Here is a 22,169-nt window from a genome sequence, read left to right as displayed (position 1 = left end):
ATTTTGCAGAGTTTTCAAGCCAGCTGTCCCTTGGTATTTACATGGAAGAAGTCTACAGTGTACCAAGTTGCATATTTTTGTGTGCAAGTTCTCAGCCATGGTATGTAGTCATTGGTGTTTTGACAGCCATCTGCTCAGGCCTTACTTTCTCTATTCAGCCATAGCTAAAATTAAACATTTTTCAAAGTGGAAAATTCCAGGTAGTTTTGACTATAAGAGAACATAAAACTAGCACTCAATATTAAAACTAAAAGCAATATTTTCTGCTTAGTAATAACCTGTATATTAAGGTGAATGTCTTCTAAATAGCTCTGAAAAATAAATAAGCTCCTTTAGAACAGAGACCGTATCTTCTTATTGATTGAGTTTCATTTAATTGTGTGTAAAGCTCTAGCTAGACACAGAGGGGGTTACAGAAATGAATAACTTGACAGTGACTTAGCCAAAGGCTGACCTTGTCTTGTATACAGCAAGGCCTCCATAAATATTTGCTGAATGAACAAGTTAGAATCCATACGTAATAACCTGTTTATTTGTAGAAATTTTCACCCAGAAACGTATAGGTTTTAATACACAGAGATACATGCACGCACACACATATGTGTGTGTGTGTGATAAGTATGTTTATATACTGTAAGCGAATGAAAGAAAGTTTGATAAGAACTTTTGAGCACTGACTATGCACTTCCTCGTATGCTAGGCATTCTGGTGATTTAAACAAGTATGTAACATTTTTTTTTTCTTATCTCATAAGTACATTTGCATTAAAAGAATAAAATAAACAATTTGTTTAAAACGATAAATTGTTTAATAAAGATTAATTGATTTTTTTAATGCAAAAGATTGGGAAAGGATGGATAATTTTTTTAAATCAAGATTTTGAGGGAAGTATTATATTTAGACCCATGGAGAATAATTCAGGTAGGGAAATTAACACAACCTAGGTGATGTGGGTAATGAGATAGTGTTTTCAGAATAAAATAAGGAAATTACTTGAGCATGGAATTTTAATTGAGAATAATAGAAGATAATTTTCGGGGAATTTAGGTAGGAAAGGTGGATTAGAGTGAGATTATGGAATACTTGAAATATCTGGATGAAACAGTTATAGTTAGAGTCAAGTGACAGTTATTATAGGATCTGGAGGGATGCAAGAACTTGAAGAAAGTGGACTTCTTCGGAGCTTATTTTAACAATAATGCACAGGAATGTAACACATTATTATAATCTCTGCTTTTAACAAAAATGGGATTTAGGCTGCATCAGTACTGATGGAGGATAATGTAAATTTTGAGTATATTTTGAAAAATAAGTATAAGATTTGATGATTCAAAGATGAAAGAAGAATTTTTCTTAGATCACTTTAAAACAATGCAAATACAGACACACAGTCAAATTTAAATTGTAAATTATTTGTATTGTTCTCTGCAGTGTAAGTTTAATTCATATTGTAAACCAGCCTTTTATGTTGAATTCATGCAGTAAATGATTTATTTATCAAATATTTTTTGAATATTTTCTTGGGTCCAGCATTACATTAAGCAGATATTGGGGTGGCCAAAAAATTCGTTCAGATTTTCCGTAAGAGCCCATGGAAAACCAAACGAACTTTTTGGCCAACCCAATATATTGTTAAACAAGTCTTCAATTTAGTTTAGAAGAATGGAGACAATATAAAAATATTATTATGAATGCCTAGAAATCTTAAGTCCCCAAACCCATCTGTCAGTTTCATGAGCATGATTTACAAGCCTGCTTCATTACTGACAAGGTAGACAAAATATATATCTCGAAAGAATAACATTTTACTGGGCATGTTTGTTGTAGCCAAGCAAATATATAGCGTTCTGAAAGTGTTGTTTAAATCTCTTGTTTCAACATGCTTGGGACCAGTTAATGTTTACAGTTTTGTGAGTGAATAAATCTATATACTGAAAACATTTTGTTCAATCAGTTGACCTTCTTGAGTTTTGAATAAATTTTGGAGCCTTAAGTTTAATCTTCTATGTGTGTCTAAGTTTAATCTTTTTGTATTATCAACTCTTTACTGTTATTATTTTAACATTTTGAATAAAATAATTACCTTTTGGAATATTTTACTCTGACCAGTAACTTCTAGCCATAAGCCAATCTGGTAGCAATTGTGAGATTCAGTATCAACAAGAAAAAAATAACCAACCCTTGGCTGTCTTGACATGACTGAATCCACCAAATATATATATATACACACACACACACACACACACACACACACACATCTCACTTCCAAAGTGATTCAGGGCATATTATCTAGATATGATTTTAGATGATGTAGTATATTATTAAATTAACCAGTAGTGCAAAAATAGATTAAATATTATTAAAGATACAAGGAGAGAAGTTAGAGAAGTGGGCAGACAGAAATCATAAGTTTCTTATATAAAACTGAAGAGCAATTTACTTTGTAAGCAAAAATCTCATGACACTAAAACAAGATGACGAAGAAATTACACTGTGTGCAAGTGTGGAGAAAAAAATAGCTTGTGATACCATAGTGATCTGAGAGCTCATTATACATCAGCAATGAAAAGCTCTAACTACCATGCAATTAAAATACTAGAGAGTATAAATAAGAGTGTATCATGTGTGGTGGCATATAAAAATTTAGAAGTGGGTGGAATTTTAGTAGAGTGATACTCTTGAAAAAGGAGACTGATTAGGAATATTTAATTAGAGAACAGTTACACAGACAACTTCTGTAATATCTTTCAAGCAAGAATGTCTCATTTTGGATATCATACTTATAGTAAGAATGATACGCCAAAGATGCATCAACATCCTGTATGCTGATTGGAATGTTCTGTTTCACGGCCAATAGTATATATCCTATACTCCATTAACGTCCCTCTGTCAACTTGACTGCCAAGCAAGATTGAGAACTGAATAAGTTTCAATGCGGATAACTAGTAACCACCGCAAGTTATAGAGTCCTATTCGTCTCTTCTCTGTGTCCTAAACTCATTGATTCTAGTGATGATAAAACACTTTTGGGACAGCTACATGTAAAAGAATGAAATTAGAACACTCCCTAACACCACACACAAAAATAAACTCAAAATGGATTAAAGACCTAAATGTAAGGCCAGACACTATCAAACTCTTAGAGGAAAATATAGGCAGAACACTCTATGACATAAATCACAGCAAGATCTTTTTGACCCACCTCCTAGAGAAATGGAAATAAAAGCAAAAATAAACAAATGGGACCTAATGAAACTTAAAAGCTTTTGCACAGCAAAGGAAACCATAAACAAGATGAAAAGACAATGCTCAGAATGGGAGAAAATATTTGCAAATGAAGCAACTGACAAAGGATTAATCTCCAAAATTTACAAGCAGCTCATGCAGCTCAATATCAAAAAGACAAACAATCCAATCCAAAACTGGGCAGGAGACCTAAATAGACATTTCTCCAAAGAAGATATACAGATGGCCAACAAACACATGAAAGAATGCTGAACATTGTTAATCATTAGAGAAATGCAAATCAAAACTACAGTGAGATATCATCTCACACTGGTCAGAATGGCCATCATCAAAAAATCTACAAACAGTAAATGCTGGAGAGGTGTGGAGAAAAGGGAACCCTCTTGCACTGTTGGTGGGAATGTAAATTGATACAGCCACTATGGAGAACAGTATGGAGGTTCCTTAAGAAACTACAAATAGAACTACCATATGACCCAGCAATCCCACTACTGGGCATATACCCTGAGAAAACCATAATTCAAAAAGAGTCATGTACCAAAATGTTCACTGCAGCCCTATTTACAATAACTAGGACATGGAAGCAACCTAAGTGTCCAACAACAGATGAATGGATAAAGAAGATGTGGCACATATATACAATGGAATATTACTCAGCTATAAAAAGAAACGAAATTGAGTTATTTGTAGTGAGGTGGATGGACCTAGAGTCTGTCATACAGAGTGAAGTAAGTCAGAAAGAGAAAAACAAATACCGTATGCTAACATATATATTTGGAATCTAAAAATGGTCATGAAGAACCAGGGACAAGATGGGAATAAAGACACAGACCTACTAGAGAATGGACTTGAGGATACGGGGCGGGGGAAGGGTAAGCTGGGACAAAGTGAGAGAGTGGCATGGACGTATATACACTACCAAACGTAAAATAGATAGCTAGTGGAAAGCAGCCACATAGCACAGGGAGATCAGCTTGGTGCTTTGTGACCACCTAGAGGGGTGGGATAGGGAGGGTGGGAGGGAGGGAAATTCAAGAGGGAAGAGATATGGGAACATATGTATATGTATAACTGATTCACTTTGTTACAAAGCAGAAACTAACACACCATTGTAAAGCAATTATGCTCCAATAAAGATGTTAAAAAAAAAACAAAACGCTTTTTGAAGATCTTTGAAATACTTGCAGTGGTATTTATTTGGTAGGAGCTCTACAGAAAATTAGAACATTTAAAGTGACTGAAGTTATTAAAGAACATAAAGTTGGTGGTGATGAGTTATTATCTTAATGTCTACTAATAATTGGAGAAAAAAGACATGCTTCCAAATAATCATGAGAAAAACTAGGAAAAAGCCCCCGCAAGACCAAAGGACATTTTTGAAAATGTTTTTAGCCTGCAATACTAAACTTTTTGGGTCACATTTTGACAGTAGTTTTTCAGAAATTTTCAAATTTTGAAAATCGTAAGTGGATTTTTTAGGAATGGCATGGTTGCTTTTTCCTCAGATCTCTAGGGCAACTAATTGTAGAGCCTTCTTGCCTTTACCCACTGCAAAGGCTACCTCTGCCTTTAGGTTAGAATACAGAGGTTTTCCCTTTGAAAGCAGCTGACTCAGAATCAGACGCCTTCTCAGAGATCCATAGCTATAATTTCTGCATCTCCAAACTTAGGTTTCAAGTCCTTGCCTAGGTATTTAAGGTGAAGATTAGTTAAATCTGGTTTCTTTGGGCTTATAGCCATATTTTCCTTAGGACACCCTCTAGGCTTGACCTCTGGCCAGACTTACTTTGAGTATCTTCGAAATTCTCTCGTTGCTGCCTGCTGTCACCCCCTAATTCCAGTCCTCCATTTATCGTTTCTAATACAATTTATGCAAAAATTCTACTATGTAATTCTCTGGCACTAGTTTGAAGCTCTGTGAAGGTGGAAGGTTTGCCTGTGTTGTTCATTCTTGTATTAATTCGCTGCCTAGCTGAGTGTCTGGAGAGTTGGAGGAATTCAATGAATTTGTTACATGCAGTCGAAGAAAAACTGGGATTGGATTTGAAAAACACAAGTTCTATATTTAGGAAATGGTCTATCGTTATTGATGTTCTATTATTTCATCTGTATAATCGAGTGAATAATGCCTATACCATCTATCTTATAGTTTTGTTGTGAGAGTCAAGCGATAAATGAAAATCTTTGTAAAATTCAGTGCTACTCTTTTATTATGATCAATGAATTGCGTTACTCAAACAAATGTTAACAGTACGTACCATGCGACAAAGGAAAGTTCATGGTTCTTGGTTTTGTTTTTGTTTGTTTTAGTTCAAACTAGAACAAATATACTTACTCCAGAATTTTTAAAAAGAAGTTAGAACTGATGTGATGAAATCAATCCACCGAATCTCATTCACTTTTGATATTCATTAATATTATGAATATTAACTGAGCATCTATTTGATGTCAGTGACTCTAGTTGTCTCTGAGAATAAAAAGATTCATGAATTATGGTCTTTGCCCTCAAGGGACTTAGAGTTTAGTGGTCAAAGAATGTTGGTAAAAATGCAAAAGCAAAAGTGACAAAAACCTCCTTATATATGAGAGTTTATATGTGCTTGGTAAATGAAAAGTATTATTAGCAACACTATGCTAAATGACTTTAAAATGCTGATTTTTTGCTTCAAGTATTTACAAGAGCAAACAGAATATTTGTGAGTTTTCTTGCATATTTATATGTGTGTTCAAACAGCTGCTGGAGAACAAAGTGTTTTGCTATAAACACTGTCAAATCTCACTTTGAAAAAAATTTGTCCATAAAACAAGTATTTCCATAGATATACTAAAGCTGCATAGAATTTGCTTTTAAAGCATAAACTAGAATTAGATGCTTGAGTCAGCTGTGAAGTATTTTTTCATACAACTCTCATTCTCATTCTTCAGCCTATGGATCAGGCTAAGACCTGGTACAATTTGAAAGGGATAATACAATATGAAGTTCCAGTGATGAGCATAACTTTAACATTGTATTTATTAGAACCATACATTTATATATTTATATCTTCCAAAATTTTTTTTTTGTAGAGGGGCTTTGGGATGAGGATGGACATAGACCAGGGTGTGGGGAAATACATCAATCAATAAATCTAACTTCTGATTTATCAACCAAACCAATCTAATCCCAGAGAGAATTCAAAGTTGCTCACATAAAACACAAAAGACAGTTTTATTTTCTAAGATAGAAGATAAGAAACTACCCAGAGCTTAGGGACTTGGGTTTAAGAAGACAATTAACACAATAAACTTTAAGGAAATAATGGTTTTAGCCCTGGAGACTAACATTGTCTGTGTTGTCAAGTCACTAAAACAATAAAAGAGATGTATCAGTGGGGTTTTTTTGTGTGTGTTGGTTTTGTTTTGCTTTTTTCATGTTTTATTCTTTTATATTTTGACAAAAGGAAGTTTTCCACTTCTTCAGACTAGGCATACAATTATACCCTAAGTTCTAAGGTTAATTTCTCCTTAGAGAATATTTTTGAGCACCTTTGTGTGTCCAGCCCTCTCTAGGCCCTGAGAATACAGTGGAACAAAGTAAATAAAATAAACATGGTTTCTTCCTTCATGGAGTTTCTGTTCCAGTATGGGAGATAGACCTTGGGTAAGTAATCATTAAATAAAATTACACATGGGCAAAGTATGGCATATTTAGGGATTAAAATGGGGGATTGTTTAGAAAGGGTTAGGAAAGATCTCAGAGGAATTAAGGTATAAGGAAAAAAGATTTGTGAAAGATAGGAAGGTATAAAGAGTGGAGGAAAGTTAAGAGGCAGGGATTTCTAGGCAAAATCCTGAGGAAGGAAAAAACAGAGCCTTGTTCTAGAAACTAACTAAAGGTAGTATTCTTTGAATGTGATGAGAGAATATTATATAAAATAGGATAATTTAAATTTTAACCTAGGTGCACTTATACTCCCTTGAAAGATGTTAAGAGTGACTTGATCAGATTTGCATCTTAAGAAAATCCATTTTGTTAAAAATGGATTGAAGAAAGGCAAAGGGTAGTCAGAAGTCCATTTAAGAAGCTATTGCAAAAATCCAGATGCTAAAAATGCCTGTAACCTGGCCTTGGCACTGGGGAGAAGCGTATGGATCTGAAATTAATTTTGGACTTAGAATAGTTTTTGGTGATGGAATGCATCAACAATGACTCCTAGCTTTCTGTATGAGACACTGGGTGGGTAAAATAAAATGTGTTGAGCTAGAAATAACTCAGGAGTAGCTAATTCAGGGTGGTTGTGTGGGGACGGTGGTGGTGCCTGAGCACTGGAAATCACAAGCTCTGCTTTGTGTAGATTAAGTTTGAGATGCTGGTGAGACATCTAAGTGGAGGTAGTATGGTATTTGGATAATTAAACCAGGAGCTTCAGAAAAAATATCTGGCCTGGAGCTATAACTCCACATTGACTATGCAGATGGTATGTAAACGGTTTAGAAGTAGATGAGATAATTGCGGATTATTTGGAGATTATTTGGGGATTATTTGGAGATTATTTGGGGATGCGAATGAAATAAGAAAAGGATCTAGGATCAAGCCCTGAGGAAGTCTAATACTTACTGATAAAAACAAATGAAAAAGATCATAGTAAATGAATGTGACTTTTCTTTTTCCTTTTGTCTAGATCTTTTAAGCCAGAGGAAGCACAATGTAGAATAGCGTTTTTGGTTTTGTTTTAAAAAATATCTGTTTCATCATTAGAAATAAGAAATTGTCTAGCAGTCCTTAAAGAGCAGGACCCATGGGGAACAGTGTCTTTCCTGCTGCCATTATATGCACCAAAGCTTACTTGAGTCCCTTCTGATAGTTTTGTTTGAGGGCCGTAAATATAAGCTCATGTTCTTTGCTGAGCAATTAATTTAGAGCTTTCTTATATTTTTGTACTTTGGATTGTCAACAGCAGACACAGACACAAAGTTTTTATTTTGTTTTCTGTATTACAAACACCTCTGTTGTGGGGTAATTGCCAATTTAAGGCTCTAAATTTCGTTTTCAGTGACTTAAAATTGTTTCACATTTCCTCTCCTTTGCCTTTTTTACTTCTCATTTTGAGTTTGCAGACAGACCTGCCAAAGAGACATCTAGTTTATAGGCTTGGTTTTGGAAGCCAGGCAGGAGAGAAGAGAGCAGATACTGAACATATGCTCTGCTGATATGGATGAAGTGAGATTGGAGGAAGCTGGGAAACAGTCTATTTCTCCCTAACTGCCACCCCCTCAATGAATATTTTGGGTACCCTTATGTTAGAATATTCTAAGTAAGTGCCCCAGCTATAATAATTATTTTTTATCATATGATTTTGAAAACTTCTAGGATGATTCACGATTGTTCTACAAGTGGAACATTAAAAAAATTAAAATAAAAACAAAGCAGTTTGTAAATACTAATTTTAAATGGATAGTGGGTGAGATTTCCACGCAAATTGAAAGGAATGGAAATTTTGTGACCAGGGCAATGTCCACCAGGTCCTCAACAAATAATGGAAGTGGGAGTAGTGGGGATCTGTATTTTGGGGATATAAATTTGAAGTTTGAAAAAGAATCTATTCAATCTAGCCCTAGAGATGATATTTTGCTGAACTTAATTTATTTATTTATCCATCTCAAGAAGTCTTTATTGATCAGATATAGTGTGGTCAAGTTCAATTTAATAAGCATACGGTAGTTAGAGAGTTGGTTTAAAAAATATATATATATTTTGAGGAGTTTGAGGAACTTTGAGTACAAATGCCTTATTTTGAGTCACTGTCATAGAGATGTATTGTCATGTCCTTCCTGGTGTATCTGTTAGTGTTCTTACCAGAAATCCATGTCATAATGACAGTTATTTTCTTATATATATCATTTTAGGTTATTGAAAATCCATGATGTAATCCTGTCTTAATAAGATTAATAATATGCTTTGTCAGAAATTTAATAAAATCCTATAGCGCTTGGTTGGGTCAAGTGGCTAAGATGGCATTTGAGTTTATTATGGCCCTTGTAATCCTTATTTTAGTCAGAATATCTGTACATAGAGTTGATATTCCATAAGCAAAACTTGCTTAAGACCCTTTGGAATATGTGTGTTTGCATCTGGTTTATTTTGTGTCTGATAATAATAAAAATACTTAAATTTTCATCTTTGTTTAGAGTAAACAAACTAAACAATTTTTAACATGTACTAAGTAGAAATTGTACTACTTTTTCTGATTAGAAAAGAAGAAAGGAGACCAAACCAACCCTTAAGCCTCCAAAAATATCCTTTTATTTTGGAAGCTGGAAAGAGGAGAACTGAGCAACCGTACAAGACATATTGGAAAGGCCTGTTAGGATGAGAATACATGCCCTCCTTTTGTTTTTCTTCTGAACAACTGGATTCAGCATTATTTTTTTCCAGCTTACAAACATGGTTGTGTCTGGATGGCTAGTAGTTCACATTGGACTGATTTTCTAGTTCTGTAAAACTCTTCATCTGCATCATGGATTAGGAGCATTAACTTACTTCCTGCAGTGCACAGCTGGAAATCATTCTCTTCGGCAACATGTTGTTTTGTCCCATTTTTGTTTTATACCAGTGTGTTCCTACACATCCACATAGCTCAGGATTTCAGACAAGTATCTCCTTTTCTTCCTTGACATGTCTTAGAACATTTTAAATTGGCATGTTCTCCTTTGTCTTTCAAATGCTGAATTACTTGCAAACAGCTCTGTTTGCCTGCATGAGAATTTTTAAAAGTGCTCCACAGACCTAGAGACTGAAATGGAAAGTCAGAAACATTCAAACAGTTTCCTCTTATTCGTTTGAGAGGGGAGAGATGCTTGGCATAAGCGAGCAAGAGAAATATTGTGTATCAAGACTAGGATGACAGAAGGAGGCGGGGGGAGAAATGTGCATTGTATTACTGTAAAAAATATGTGATGATTTTTAAAAGTTATTTAAAAATTGAATATATTGGAGAGAATTCATTGACTGGATGACTTTCCCATAGCAAGTCTCCAAGTACTGTCTGTTATCAATTATGTTAACGATGGTCTTTGTGAGTTGGACTGTAGATGTTAACAAGAAACATTATTTGAGAAATTAAAATACATATACTGATATTTAACATGTCTATCAATATCTCTGAATGTTAATGAAAAATATTATAGTATGCTAGGCACAGTTAGTGAAGACAGCTACTCGACAATATTCATTTAGTTTAATATTTTAACTGATGAAAACAAGAAAATATATTTAGGAATTCCTTTTGCCAAACTACATTAGGAAGATTTTCTTTTAAGATATGAGTTATATCACTGTCATTTTAAAATGGTGGTTCACCAAACGTCACACAGTTAAATATAATTAAGATAAAGAGCACGATGGAAACAAACAAATAAAATAAGCTAGAAGGAAACTTTCATCATGAAACATAATTAAAAAAAATTTTTTTAACATCTTTATTGGAGTAGAATTGCTTTGCAATGGTGTGTTAGTTTCTGCTGTATAACAAAGTGCATGAATTTATTCTCATTCAATAAATTTAAATTTGAGTGCTATTATAGGCTAGCTAGTATTATCCCCGTACTCAATAATGTTATAGACTGGAGATCCACTGTAAAAGATATTAAAGTTTCAGTGTGATAAGGGTTATAATAAAATATAAACTAAGTACTATGTAGACACCAAGAAGGTAATAACCAATTCTGTGTTGCAAAGTCGAGGAAACATTTTTACAGAGGTGTGGATATTTGAGCTGGGTCATGAAAGATGAGTAGATGACCATGTAAGCAAAAAAAGGAAAATGTTCTATGGACAAGATAATGTCATGACAAAGAATTTTCAAAGCACCTGATATATTTGTAAACAGTAAGATGTTAGTACTCTGGTTGTGTAGGAAGGCATGAAAGAGGATGGAAACAGATGAGTTTAGAGAGGTAGATAGGGGCCTGATTATAAATGTTCAGATTACCAAGAAATTTGGCTGCTATGTTATGGGCAACAGACAACTCACAGAGGTTTTAAACAACAAGGTGATATGATCAGACTTAGTTTTTAGGAAGGTAATTTCTCCAGCAGTTTGGAAGATGAATGGAAGTGGAGTCATGAAGGAAGACTAGTATGGGTGCTGTTGCATTAGATGTAAGATCAGATAGGATATGTTTACCTGAAAGGATAGATAGGTAGATGGATAGATAGATAACATTAAGCTGCAGACAAAACAATTAATTGGGAGCAGAGATCTTAGAATTAAGATTAGAAGTAAGACATATTTGTCCTTAAAGTACCTTTTTTTTTTTTTTAACATTTTCTGGTTTCTGTGGAGTAACATTTTATTAATGCTGGTTTATGTTCACCTATTTAGTAAGAATGACAGAGATTTGGGGGATGAAGATTACTGTGAATCAGTTACCAATATTTTTGTAGATGGTCTTCATGAAGTCAGTCAACGGAGGTGAGCACTTGGAAAGGTTGGGTGACTTGGAATTTTTAAGAAGTTATGAGTGCCAACGAGAGGAACTGATTTGTAAGTAGCATTTAGAAGCCAGAAGGAGGCTATTTTTCCTTTCCCAGTGCTTCTAGGGATCCACTGGGGAAATCTATGAAGTGTCATTGTCAGAGGAAATCAAAGCTTCAATTACAATAAGCAGGTTGAAGGAGTGCTTTCTTAAAAAGGAAAATTTGGTAATAAATTATAGGACTTGTAAAACTACGATGGAAGTTGGCCTGTGGGTGTGCATATAGAAGGGAAAAGGAGAACTAGATGACACAGAACTCAGGAATGATGTAGGAGGTGAGAAGGATTTTCATTTAGAGCAGGAAGAGGAGTGAGGCAGGGTGGATCTTTAATGATAAAATTAATTCTAATTTATTTGGGATTACAGTAATTGTGTTTGAAAATCAGCTGTGCCTTTTAGGTTCTGGGAGTTATTTTCCTCATTTGTAAAGCTCAAATTCGAAATAGTCTTGTTTTTCCTACTGGATAACAACCCTCTGGCTCTTCACCTAGAGAAACATTGCCTAAATCCTAAGGAACGAGTCTGAATTGTGCCACACAGTAGATCACTTACTGATATGTAAAATGCATTTCTCTGTGACTCACTTGTAGTTATTCAAAAGACAAACATGTATTAAATATGATGCTGTGTCAAAGTTCTTCATTTTTATAAAATAAAAGCTGGAAGAGCTGGAAAGCTGTACAGGAAAATAAATTCACCTGCTGTTTGCTGGCCAGCAGGTGTCTTGGAAAGACATTCAGCTGTTTTGCTAATTCAGGGTTTTCTTTCTCTCCATTCTTCTGATTCTGAACAGGATTGAAAACAGTTTCCCTTTGTAGTATCTAACCAGTTTTTCCACATTTGATTTGACAAATGTCAAATTAAAATTCTATTGTTACTGGTATTGATAATTCATAAAAGCCAAAGAATGACATGAATTATATATACATATATGTGTATGTGCATTTATGTGTATGTATGGTTATACACACAGATATATACTTATATATATTATTTCTTTTTTTTTTTCTTTTTGGCTGCATTGGGTCTTCGTTGCTGCGCGCGGGATTTCTCTAGTTACGGCGAGTGGGGGGCTACTCTTCGTTGTGTTGCATGGGCTTCTCATTGTGCTGGCTTCTCTTGTTGCAGAGCACGGGCTCTAGGTACGTGGGCTTCAGTAGTTGTGGCACGCAGGCTCAGTAGTTGTGGCTCGCGGGCTCAGTAGTTGTGGCACACGGGCTTAGCTGCTCCACGGCATGTGGCATCTTCCCAGACCAGGGGACGAACCCGTGTTCCTTGCATTGGCAGGTGGATTCTTAACCACTGCGCCACCAGGGAAGTCCTCCAATTTTTTTACTGATCTCATGTAATATTTTTTATTCTAGATATTGCGTTTTTCAGTTCCAGAATATATATTTCATATTTTTTGTAGTTTCTATTCTCTATTTTTTAATATAAGCATTTTTGTGTGTGTGTCTTTCATCATAGTTATGAAAGCTGCTTAAAATTTTTTGTGTACTAATTCCAACATCTGGTTGATATCAGTGTTTGTCTCCATTCACTGCTTTTCTTCTAAGTACTGGTGGCATTTTATTGTTTCCTTGTAAGTCTATCTAATATTTTTTTGTAAAATTGCATTCTGGATGTTGTGAACAATCCATGGTAGAAAACTTAGGATTCTGATATGTTCTGAAGAATAGTTATCGATCTTATAGTTTTGTGTTATACTGGTTAACTTATCTGGACTGAAACACTCTTGTCTTTCCTATGGAATGCAGCAACTATGATCACTGTTTTGTTCTTTTAGTCCAATTGGGGGTACTTGGAGTCTGCCTAGGGCATATGCATATCTGTTATTGATGAGAGATTTGGGAAGAGTTTATACACATATTTTGAGGTTCCCTGTCTGTAGCTTTCTTTTTTCCAGTATTTCTTCCTCACTTTACAGCAGCTGTGATCATTCTTGGTTCTGTTTTCTGATTCTTCAAGCCAGTAAAGTAAAAAAAAAAAAAAAAAAGGGCAGTGAAATTGTGGGTTTCTACTTGAGTTTTAGCCACCTTGCATGGGCAGTCTGAGACACATCCATTATCTTCCTTCTAAGAATACACATCCTCCTGGTTTAACTGTTTTGAGTTGTTCTTCAATGTCTTCAAGTATTTGAGATTTTTAAAAATATATTTTATTTAGAATTCATAGCTGTTACCTGTGAGTGATTTAATTTAATAGGAGCTACTTCACAACTACTGAAAGTAGAACCTCCATATGCAGGTTTTATAGATGCTTCTGCCATTTAAAACCAAAATGTGGAGTTTTAAGGCAATCATCAAAATCATGCAAAATTGTATGAATAGAGCACAGTAAGTGAGTAAGCAAATATAGTCTAAAAACATTCAAATAAAAACAGTGACAATTTGGTGAATTTTTAAATGTTTGCCATATTGTAGCAAAATTTCTATTTTTCCCATGATGTAAATTTTTCTAGACTATTTACTAAATGTATATATTATAGAAAAGAATTTATTATATTATTCTCTATATAGTATACATATTCTAATCTCCAATAAAATATATAGTATAGGGAGAATAAATATTATTTGTTTTTTGTTTAGACTTTGTTCTTTAAGCCACAAATCCAACTAAATTTACTTAGTCTAGATACTATTCAGAAAAAAAAATGTCAGACATAATTGTATTGGTAACGATGACTGGCTTTTATGTCATTAACATTACATGACCTCAAATTAAGAATTTAATTAAGAGGTTGTAAGTCAATACTCTATAAAGGTTCACCATCTATTTGTAGTTCATTTACACTTGCAATGTTTATATAATCTTAACCAAGTAACCCATATTGAATATAGCAATAAATATTGCTCTGCTGCTTTTGAATGGGAATAAATAGGTACAGTCTAATAGATTTAACTTATAATGAAAATGGGCTGCAATCTATAATACAACCTGCTGAAAATTCAGTAGAAGCTCAGATATTGAATGACTCTTCAAATTGGTCGTTAGAAACTACTTGGGGAACTTCCCTGACCAATACACTTTACTGATTTTTTAAAATAAACAACAAAATTGCTAATAAAATTTCAAAAGGCACCTGTTCCCTGATCACAAAGCAAGGCAATTAAATTATGAAAAGGTTAATTTTGAGCACATGATCAATAAATGTAACAAATCAATGGAAAGAACTGGAAGAAAATAAATGTAAATTATATTAACATCTTTAGTTTATGATTGGAAAACTCTATGAAACAACAAAGGGGTGGTGACTGGGTAAGTTATTTCTTTTATTAAGTATGTAAGTTGATAAGTTCTGCCAAGGACCAGGTTTTTCTTCATGCCCTGATGAGAATTAGCCTTCTGAGTTAAAGAGCTGAGTTCAGATCTTTGTTATTGATCTTGGTAATTCATAACTTTGTGCATATTGTTTGTCTTCTCTGAGCTGCATTTTTTTCACTTGTAAAATGGGACTAATAAAATCTACATAATGGGGTTACTGGTGATTAAATCATATTAATGAATATGAAATAGCTTCTTAATGTTACTTCTATACCCATAATTCTCTTATAACCATGTCATTTTGCTCACATTTTATTCATTTAATGCTGTGGGTAATTTGGGATGTAATCCAATTCTATATTTTGGAACATACGACATAGAGGAAAATAATTTTCACCAGCCATCTTCCCATCTCGGCTCCCTCCCATGATTCCTCAGATCTGAGAAAGTCCAGGCCTGCCCAGCTCCAATTAGGTCTCACAGGGCTGTACCAAAGCAGGGCATGGGGAGTCTCACCCATACCTACAAAACAGAACCCAAAGTCAGGGTCAAGGTCAAGACTAGGCAGAGGTGAGGGAGACAAAGATCACAGAGTAAAACTGACAATGTCCTGGGGCAGTTTTAGAGATTGGCTCCTGCCTGAGAAGGCTTTTGTGTAAGTAAAGTGGCTTTTGTTTGAAGAAGCTAGAAGGGGCTTAACTATCTAACTTCATCCTGCTGGTCAGCAAGGTGTTTTGACCTCTTAAGAACAGGATTCTCAGCATATTTCTTCCTTCCTACTACCTACTTTTTTAATACTATAAATTATAATTTTAAAGACCTAGAAGAAAATCCCACTAAAATTACTGACAATGACAAACAGGTAATGGTTTGGGTTGATATACATGTGAACCATTGTGCATACGCTGTGTATAATCTGTAGGTAGCTATACTATATCTATATCTACATCCATATCTGCATCTATATATGATCACATAATCTAACAGGTTAGAACAGTTACAAATTCAGTCCTCTTGTCAGTCACCCAGCATCCATATAAGCTTTCAGAATAAAGTCCATACTCATATAATATTCCCTCTGCCTGGTATGTTTGTTTTTTTCTTCTTCATTTTCTATATCAAAAACATTTCTATTTCTCCTCCAAGATTCAGATCAGGATCACTTCCCACAATAAGCCCATCTTAATAGTATTTTCATTCCCAAACCCCCAAACCTTTTATGGTATCTGGCATAGTATGTGCTCAACATGTTTTTGTTTTTTTTATCATCTTTATTGGAGTATAATTGCTTTACAATGGTGTGTTAGTTTCTGCTTTGTAACAAGATGAATCAGTTATACATATACATATATCCCCATATCTCTTCCCTCTTGCATCTCCCTCCCTCCCACCCTCCCTATCCCACCCCTCTAGGTGGTCACAAAGCACCCAACTGATCTCCCTGTGCTATGTGGCTGCTTCCCACTAGCTATGTATTTTACATTTGGTAGTGTATATGTGTTCATGCCACTCTCTCACTTTGTCCCAGCTTACCCTTCCCCCTCCCCATATCCTCAAGTCCATTCTCTAGTAGGTCTGCGTCTTTATTCCTGTCTTGCCCCTAGGTTCTTCGTGACCCTTTTTTTTCTTAGATTCCATATATATGTGTTAGCATACAGTATTTGTTTTTCTCTTTCTGACTTACTTCACTCTGTATGACGGACTCTAGGTCCATCCACCTCACTACAGATAACTCAATTTCATTTCTTTTTATGGCTGAGTAATATCCATTGTATATATGTGCCACATCTTCTTTATCCATTCATCTGTCAATGGACACTTAGGTTGCTTCCATGTCCTGGCTATTGTAAATAGAGCTGCAATGAACATTGTGGTACATGACTCTTTTTGAATTATGGTTTTCTCAGGGTACATGCCCAGTAGTGGGATTGCTGAATCATATGGTAGTTCTATTTTTAAGGAACCTCCATACTGTTCTCCATAGTGGCTGTATCAATTTACATTCCCACCAGCAGTGCAAGAGTGTTCCCTTTTCTCCACACCCTCTCCAGCATTTATTGTTTCTAGATTTTTTGATGATGGCCATTCTGACCGGTGTGAGATGATATCTCATTGTAGTTTTGATTTGCATTTCTCTAATGATTAATGATGTTGAGCATTCTTTCATATGTTTGTTGGCAATCTGTATATCTTCTTTGGAGAAATGTCTGTTTAGGTCTTCTGCCCATTTTTGGATTGGGTTGGCTCAACATGTATTTTATGAAATAATAATTGTATAGCTAAATGCAAAATAATGATGAATGACAGAAGAGAAACCTTATTTATTTAATAATAAATCATTTAGCAACCTAGAGAATACAATGTCTAAAGGTAGAGAGATAATGTTCTGGGGATGATTGAATTATTTTAACATTTGTAACCTGACAAATTTCACAAAATGGCTGAAATGCAGAATGGAGGTTTCAGTAAGACTTGTGTCAATAACATGAAGATAACAGAAGACTTTTTTAAAAGTATGTTTTAGAGACAGGATTTTCTAATTATGTATTAGAGGTTAAAAATTAAGAAGATAGTTTTAGAATTCATATTTAAGACCCAGAAAGAAAAAAAAGGTTCGCTTGATAACACATGCTACTTACGTAGTGTACTTACTTAAGTCAGATATTTAATTATAACTGATTATTCCCTTTTCATTTAATTTAATGCTCTGGAAAACATGCTATCTTAATTTCATTTTAAAATGCAGCAAAATCATCCCACACACCTTCATTTGTTCATCTTTTTTAGGTTTATTCCCTGCTGTCCTGAATCTTGCTTCCAGTGCTCTCATCACCACAAATGCAACATGTGGAGAAAAAGGACCTGAAATGTATTGCAAATTGGTAGAGCACGTCCCTGGGCAGCCCGTGAGGAACCCTCAGTGTCGGATCTGCCATCAAAACAGCAGCAATCCACACCGTACGTATTTTAGGATGAATTTGTGTGGCACTGGGTAGGAGCTGTAATTGAGGATGTTGAGGTCAAAGTGCATTAAAGTCAAAGGGCTTGTGGTCCCCCAAATTTCTAGAACTTTACTTCCACTGTGAACCTTACAGCCCCTCTCTGTCACTTAACAAACATTATTGGAATTCCTTATGTGTAGTGGGTGTGGTGCTTGAGGAGAGTTTTCTAGCTGAAGACTTGTGGCAGTCCTTAAGTTTATCACTTGCAGAAGATTATCTGAAGATGTGGTTATTAATTCATGTTTTAGTCATTCAGTGGTCACTTATATGCCAGGTACTTTGCTGGGGATCCAACAGGAATAAGATGTGGACTCTGGCTCAGTTGAAGAAGTGGCAAAAAGCAGATTATTGCTGTGTAGTGTGGTAGGTACCAAGGAAAGAATGAGCAAAGGGGCTTTAGGGAGAAAGGAGAGGGTTACAAATTTAGTCCTGGTGTAGATGAAGGCTTGCCAGAAGTGACATCTAAACTGAGGCCCAAGGACAAATATGAGCTGAGCAGGCAAAGGGGAGACAGAGGGAAGAGAAGGAATGCCAGGAAGAGGTTTCAGAGTAAGGCAGAAAAGAGTACTTGCTCAGGGAACTAACAGGTAGTTAGGAATGGCTGCAACTGAAGGTGTCAGAGGGCAGAGGGTAGGGATGAGTCTGGTACAGGGCTGGAATCAGACTATACGGTTCTTAAACACCACAAGAAGAGGGTTTCAAGGAGAGGTGTCATACAAAGCCCTCTTGGGTGGCCTCTAGGAACCACACTGATATCTCAGACTCATTCATGCTTTATTCAGCAAGCATTTGAACACCAGCTACTAGAAATGCATTCTACTGGAGCAGAGTGTTGAATCATACATAGTCCTTGACTTAAAGGACTTGGAGGGGGGAATAGGGAAAACAAAACTAAATTGAGTGCTAAGGGAACATCTAGAGATTCCTGGGAGAAAGTGACCATGTACTGAGAAAATAAGGGTTAGTAAGATGAAAAGGGGAAAAGTATTATATATATAAAAAATACATAAATCTTGAAGGCATGAAATAGCATGATCTATTCAGAGAACTATAAGTAATTAGGTTTAATGAGTAAAGAATTTATATGGAGAAGGGGAGAATGGTATGAGATAATTCTAGAGATGGGGGTTGATTTATAGATATATTGATACATTGGGAAATCATCAAATATTGGGGAGATTAATAAAGTGAATAATGTCAATGAGGTGCTTTATAATAAAATTTCACAATTATACTATTTTAAAATTTACTTAGTTTTTCTTCTCTTCTTAAAAAAAGTTATAATGCTCATAAAACGAAGAAAGCTTTCTCTCACAGTTTATATTTTTTAATCCCAAAAGAAAGTCAGGAGGCACTGTGCATTCTTTCTTGGAGCTGGTTAAAGGGAAGAATGCATAGTCCCTTCTCTATTATACAATTTAGAGATACTGAAAACGTTAATATGTTTGGAGAACTGGGACTTTTATGAATACAATTGCTGGTCTTGTATATCACAGAATGTTAAACAAAAAGTTGAGAAACCAAAGATGGCAAGCATCAGAAACCTTCCTTGCCTGTTAAGTGACTCTGGTTGTTTTCTATGGTGTAGATTGTTATGGGTGTAGGAGTCGGGAATATTGGAAGACATCCTATCTGTTTGCTGTTCTTGTACAAAACGTTTAGGACAAAAGACCTAGGTCAGAGCCCTGGGGAAACATCAAAAGCAAGAAAATTGAGGTAAATAAATGAAAATAAAGTGAATTTAAAAATAAATGAATTGATGGACTATGAGCTTTAGGTTCGTTAGAGAAGAAGATGAAGCCTGATAGGGAGAAATTGACATTGTTGCAAGAATTGGTGGCCTTGATGATTTCAAAGAGAATGTGAGAAAGCCTGGAGGCATGGAATGGCTGGGAGGGAATGATGGGGGTGGTTGGGAGTGTGTATATGTGTGTTTAGGACGGGCTGGGCAGAGAAGGAGAGTTAGAGAAAGTACGAAAATCGTATATATGCGTGTTTGTGTGCGTGTGTGCGTATATACACGTATATGTATGTGTATATATGTATGGTTATCTATATATACATATGCATAAAATTGGGTATAGAAGACAATTAAACAGATATTCTAAGCAGTAAACTCAGGGCTATACCTTAGGGTACATGTTATCAATGATGTAGAATTTCTAAGAAGGAAAACATCAGTGGGAACTGAAGTAGCAAGAGAAAGTTCCAAGAAGGGCTCTAAAAACCTGAATTACCCGAGATAAGAAGGAAAAGCATTCCAGGAAAGGAGAAAAAGCTGGAAATGTGTAAATAGACAGGATGGAAGGAAGGTGCAGTGATTCAGGTAGAAAATAATTGAGTGGACACTCTTGGTAGCAAAATCAGTGAGATGTATTCACCAAATTAAGTCTACGAGTGACTGTCACTCCCTTCTTCAGAGTTCAATATTCAGCGTCTTTCAGTGGGAGACATCTGTATTTAGGCAATCCCACCCCGTATTTTCACTTTGGGACAAAAAAGTGAATAAACTGTTTTAGTAAAGCAAGACATATATGAAGTATGTTTTGTATTTCCCATTTTATTTAGTTGTGGTAAGTTTTTAAAACTTACACAGCCTACATTTACTTTGATTAATTTAATTTCAAATTACCAGCTTCATTACATTTCAAAATCCTGTTTTGGAACCAGAAATTTAGAAAGAATAATACCCCACAAGAATAAAAAATCTAGCAATAATCCACATGGATATATTTTAGTAAAAGTTGAAGCAACAGATGATAAAATTCCACAGATTCACTGAACAGCTAGAATTAATCTGGAAGGTTGGTACTTAAGTACTATACAAAGAAAAGGAAATTTGCACCTCCTGACTGTTAATAGATTGTGCTTTCCAATTAAAATAGCAGTTTGAAAGATTTACTTCATCAGTGATTCCCTCGCCAATTTTCAGATGCAGTTAGCCTTTGGATTGACTTGAGTCACTATCCCTGTTGAGGATGTTATAAGTTTCTATCTCTTTTTAAATAAGGGAAGTATGCCAACAATTAATCAGTATTTTCAAATTAATTATGATTCAAGTTTCATAATGGGGATTATGGTTAATTGTTGATTCATCTCCCAGTCTTCCTTTTCATGACTAATTCTCATATCAATTTGACCTGAGGTGACAGATATCAAAATTTCCAATTAGATAGCTTCTCTCACAACTACCTTATGAGCCACAAGTATGATTTGGAAATGTGGTTGTGTGTGTGTTTTTCTATCACATTTTAAACCCACAATCTGTGAAGAAGATTCAGGAGGATGTTTAAGGAATGTTTGCTGTGATATTTATTTTTCTTCAGAAGCAGTGCCAGTAATATTTCATTTATGGTTCTGATTCCCAATGTGCCAATTTCAGCACCCACTCATACTACCAAGGACATTTATTTGATATTTAGTTATGCTTCTTGTATTTGTTGATGTTATAAAGACCTAACACTTTCCCTAGCTTCAGCAGAACAAGTTAACTAGTGCTAATTATTAAATTTAGTCAGCAATTTTACTTTTCATTAATGAGATAAGGTGCCTCATCTCAGTGGACTGCTAATGTGATAAGACTTAGTACAAAACAAAGCCCATCCAGATGTTCAGCTGAATTAAGTAATTTACCAATAAAAATAGATTATTTTTGTCCTGTCTTATATACTCATGTTACCATAAGTAAATCAAAGATATAAGCCTTTATATTTTCAGTTAAACAGGTTATAGCAGACTATGTTAATAAAATTAATATGCAATAAAAATGTTCACAATCTGAAAAAGGCAAATTTAATGAATATTCAGTTTTTGTAAATTTTTTGAAGATGATTTTACTTTACTATCAGACTCCTATTGCACTGAGGACTTCTTTTTGCTTGGTTTTTATCTTCAAAAATTTTATTAAATGTAATTTGTCCCCAGTAAAGATTCAGAATCCTGCATATTTTGAACAGATGTATAATTAATTCTATGTATATGCATAATAATGGCTAGAATATTAATGGTTTTAATGTTCCTCTGGTAACCCTGTGAGTTGAGAGTTCCCATCCAATTACTGGTCCATGGCAAAATGAGAAAATGAAAACAAAATTCCAAATTTTTTATGAAGATAAAATGAATACCTTTCAAAGAATTATC

At 34.9% G+C, this 22,169-nt stretch overlaps 1 protein-coding gene across 1 annotated transcript in view; it reads left to right on the top strand.

Annotated features, from left to right (window-relative positions):
* Nucleotides 1-22,169, top strand: part of LAMA2 (laminin subunit alpha 2) — a 603,102-nt gene that overhangs the window by 138,639 nt on the left and 442,294 nt on the right. Inside the window, exon 2 of the mRNA XM_082855622.1 lies at nt 17,815-17,985. Within this exon, the coding sequence (XP_082711748.1) occupies nt 17,815-17,985 (171 nt within the window). The remainder of the gene's footprint in view (nt 1-17,814; nt 17,986-22,169) is intronic.

Source organism: Leucopleurus acutus, assembly GCF_964270905.1.
Source record: "Leucopleurus acutus genome assembly, chromosome: 15".
NCBI lineage: Eukaryota > Metazoa > Chordata > Mammalia > Artiodactyla > Delphinidae > Leucopleurus > Leucopleurus acutus.
Note: the sequence above shows the minus strand (reverse complement) of the source record. Positions and strands in the feature narration are given on the sequence as shown.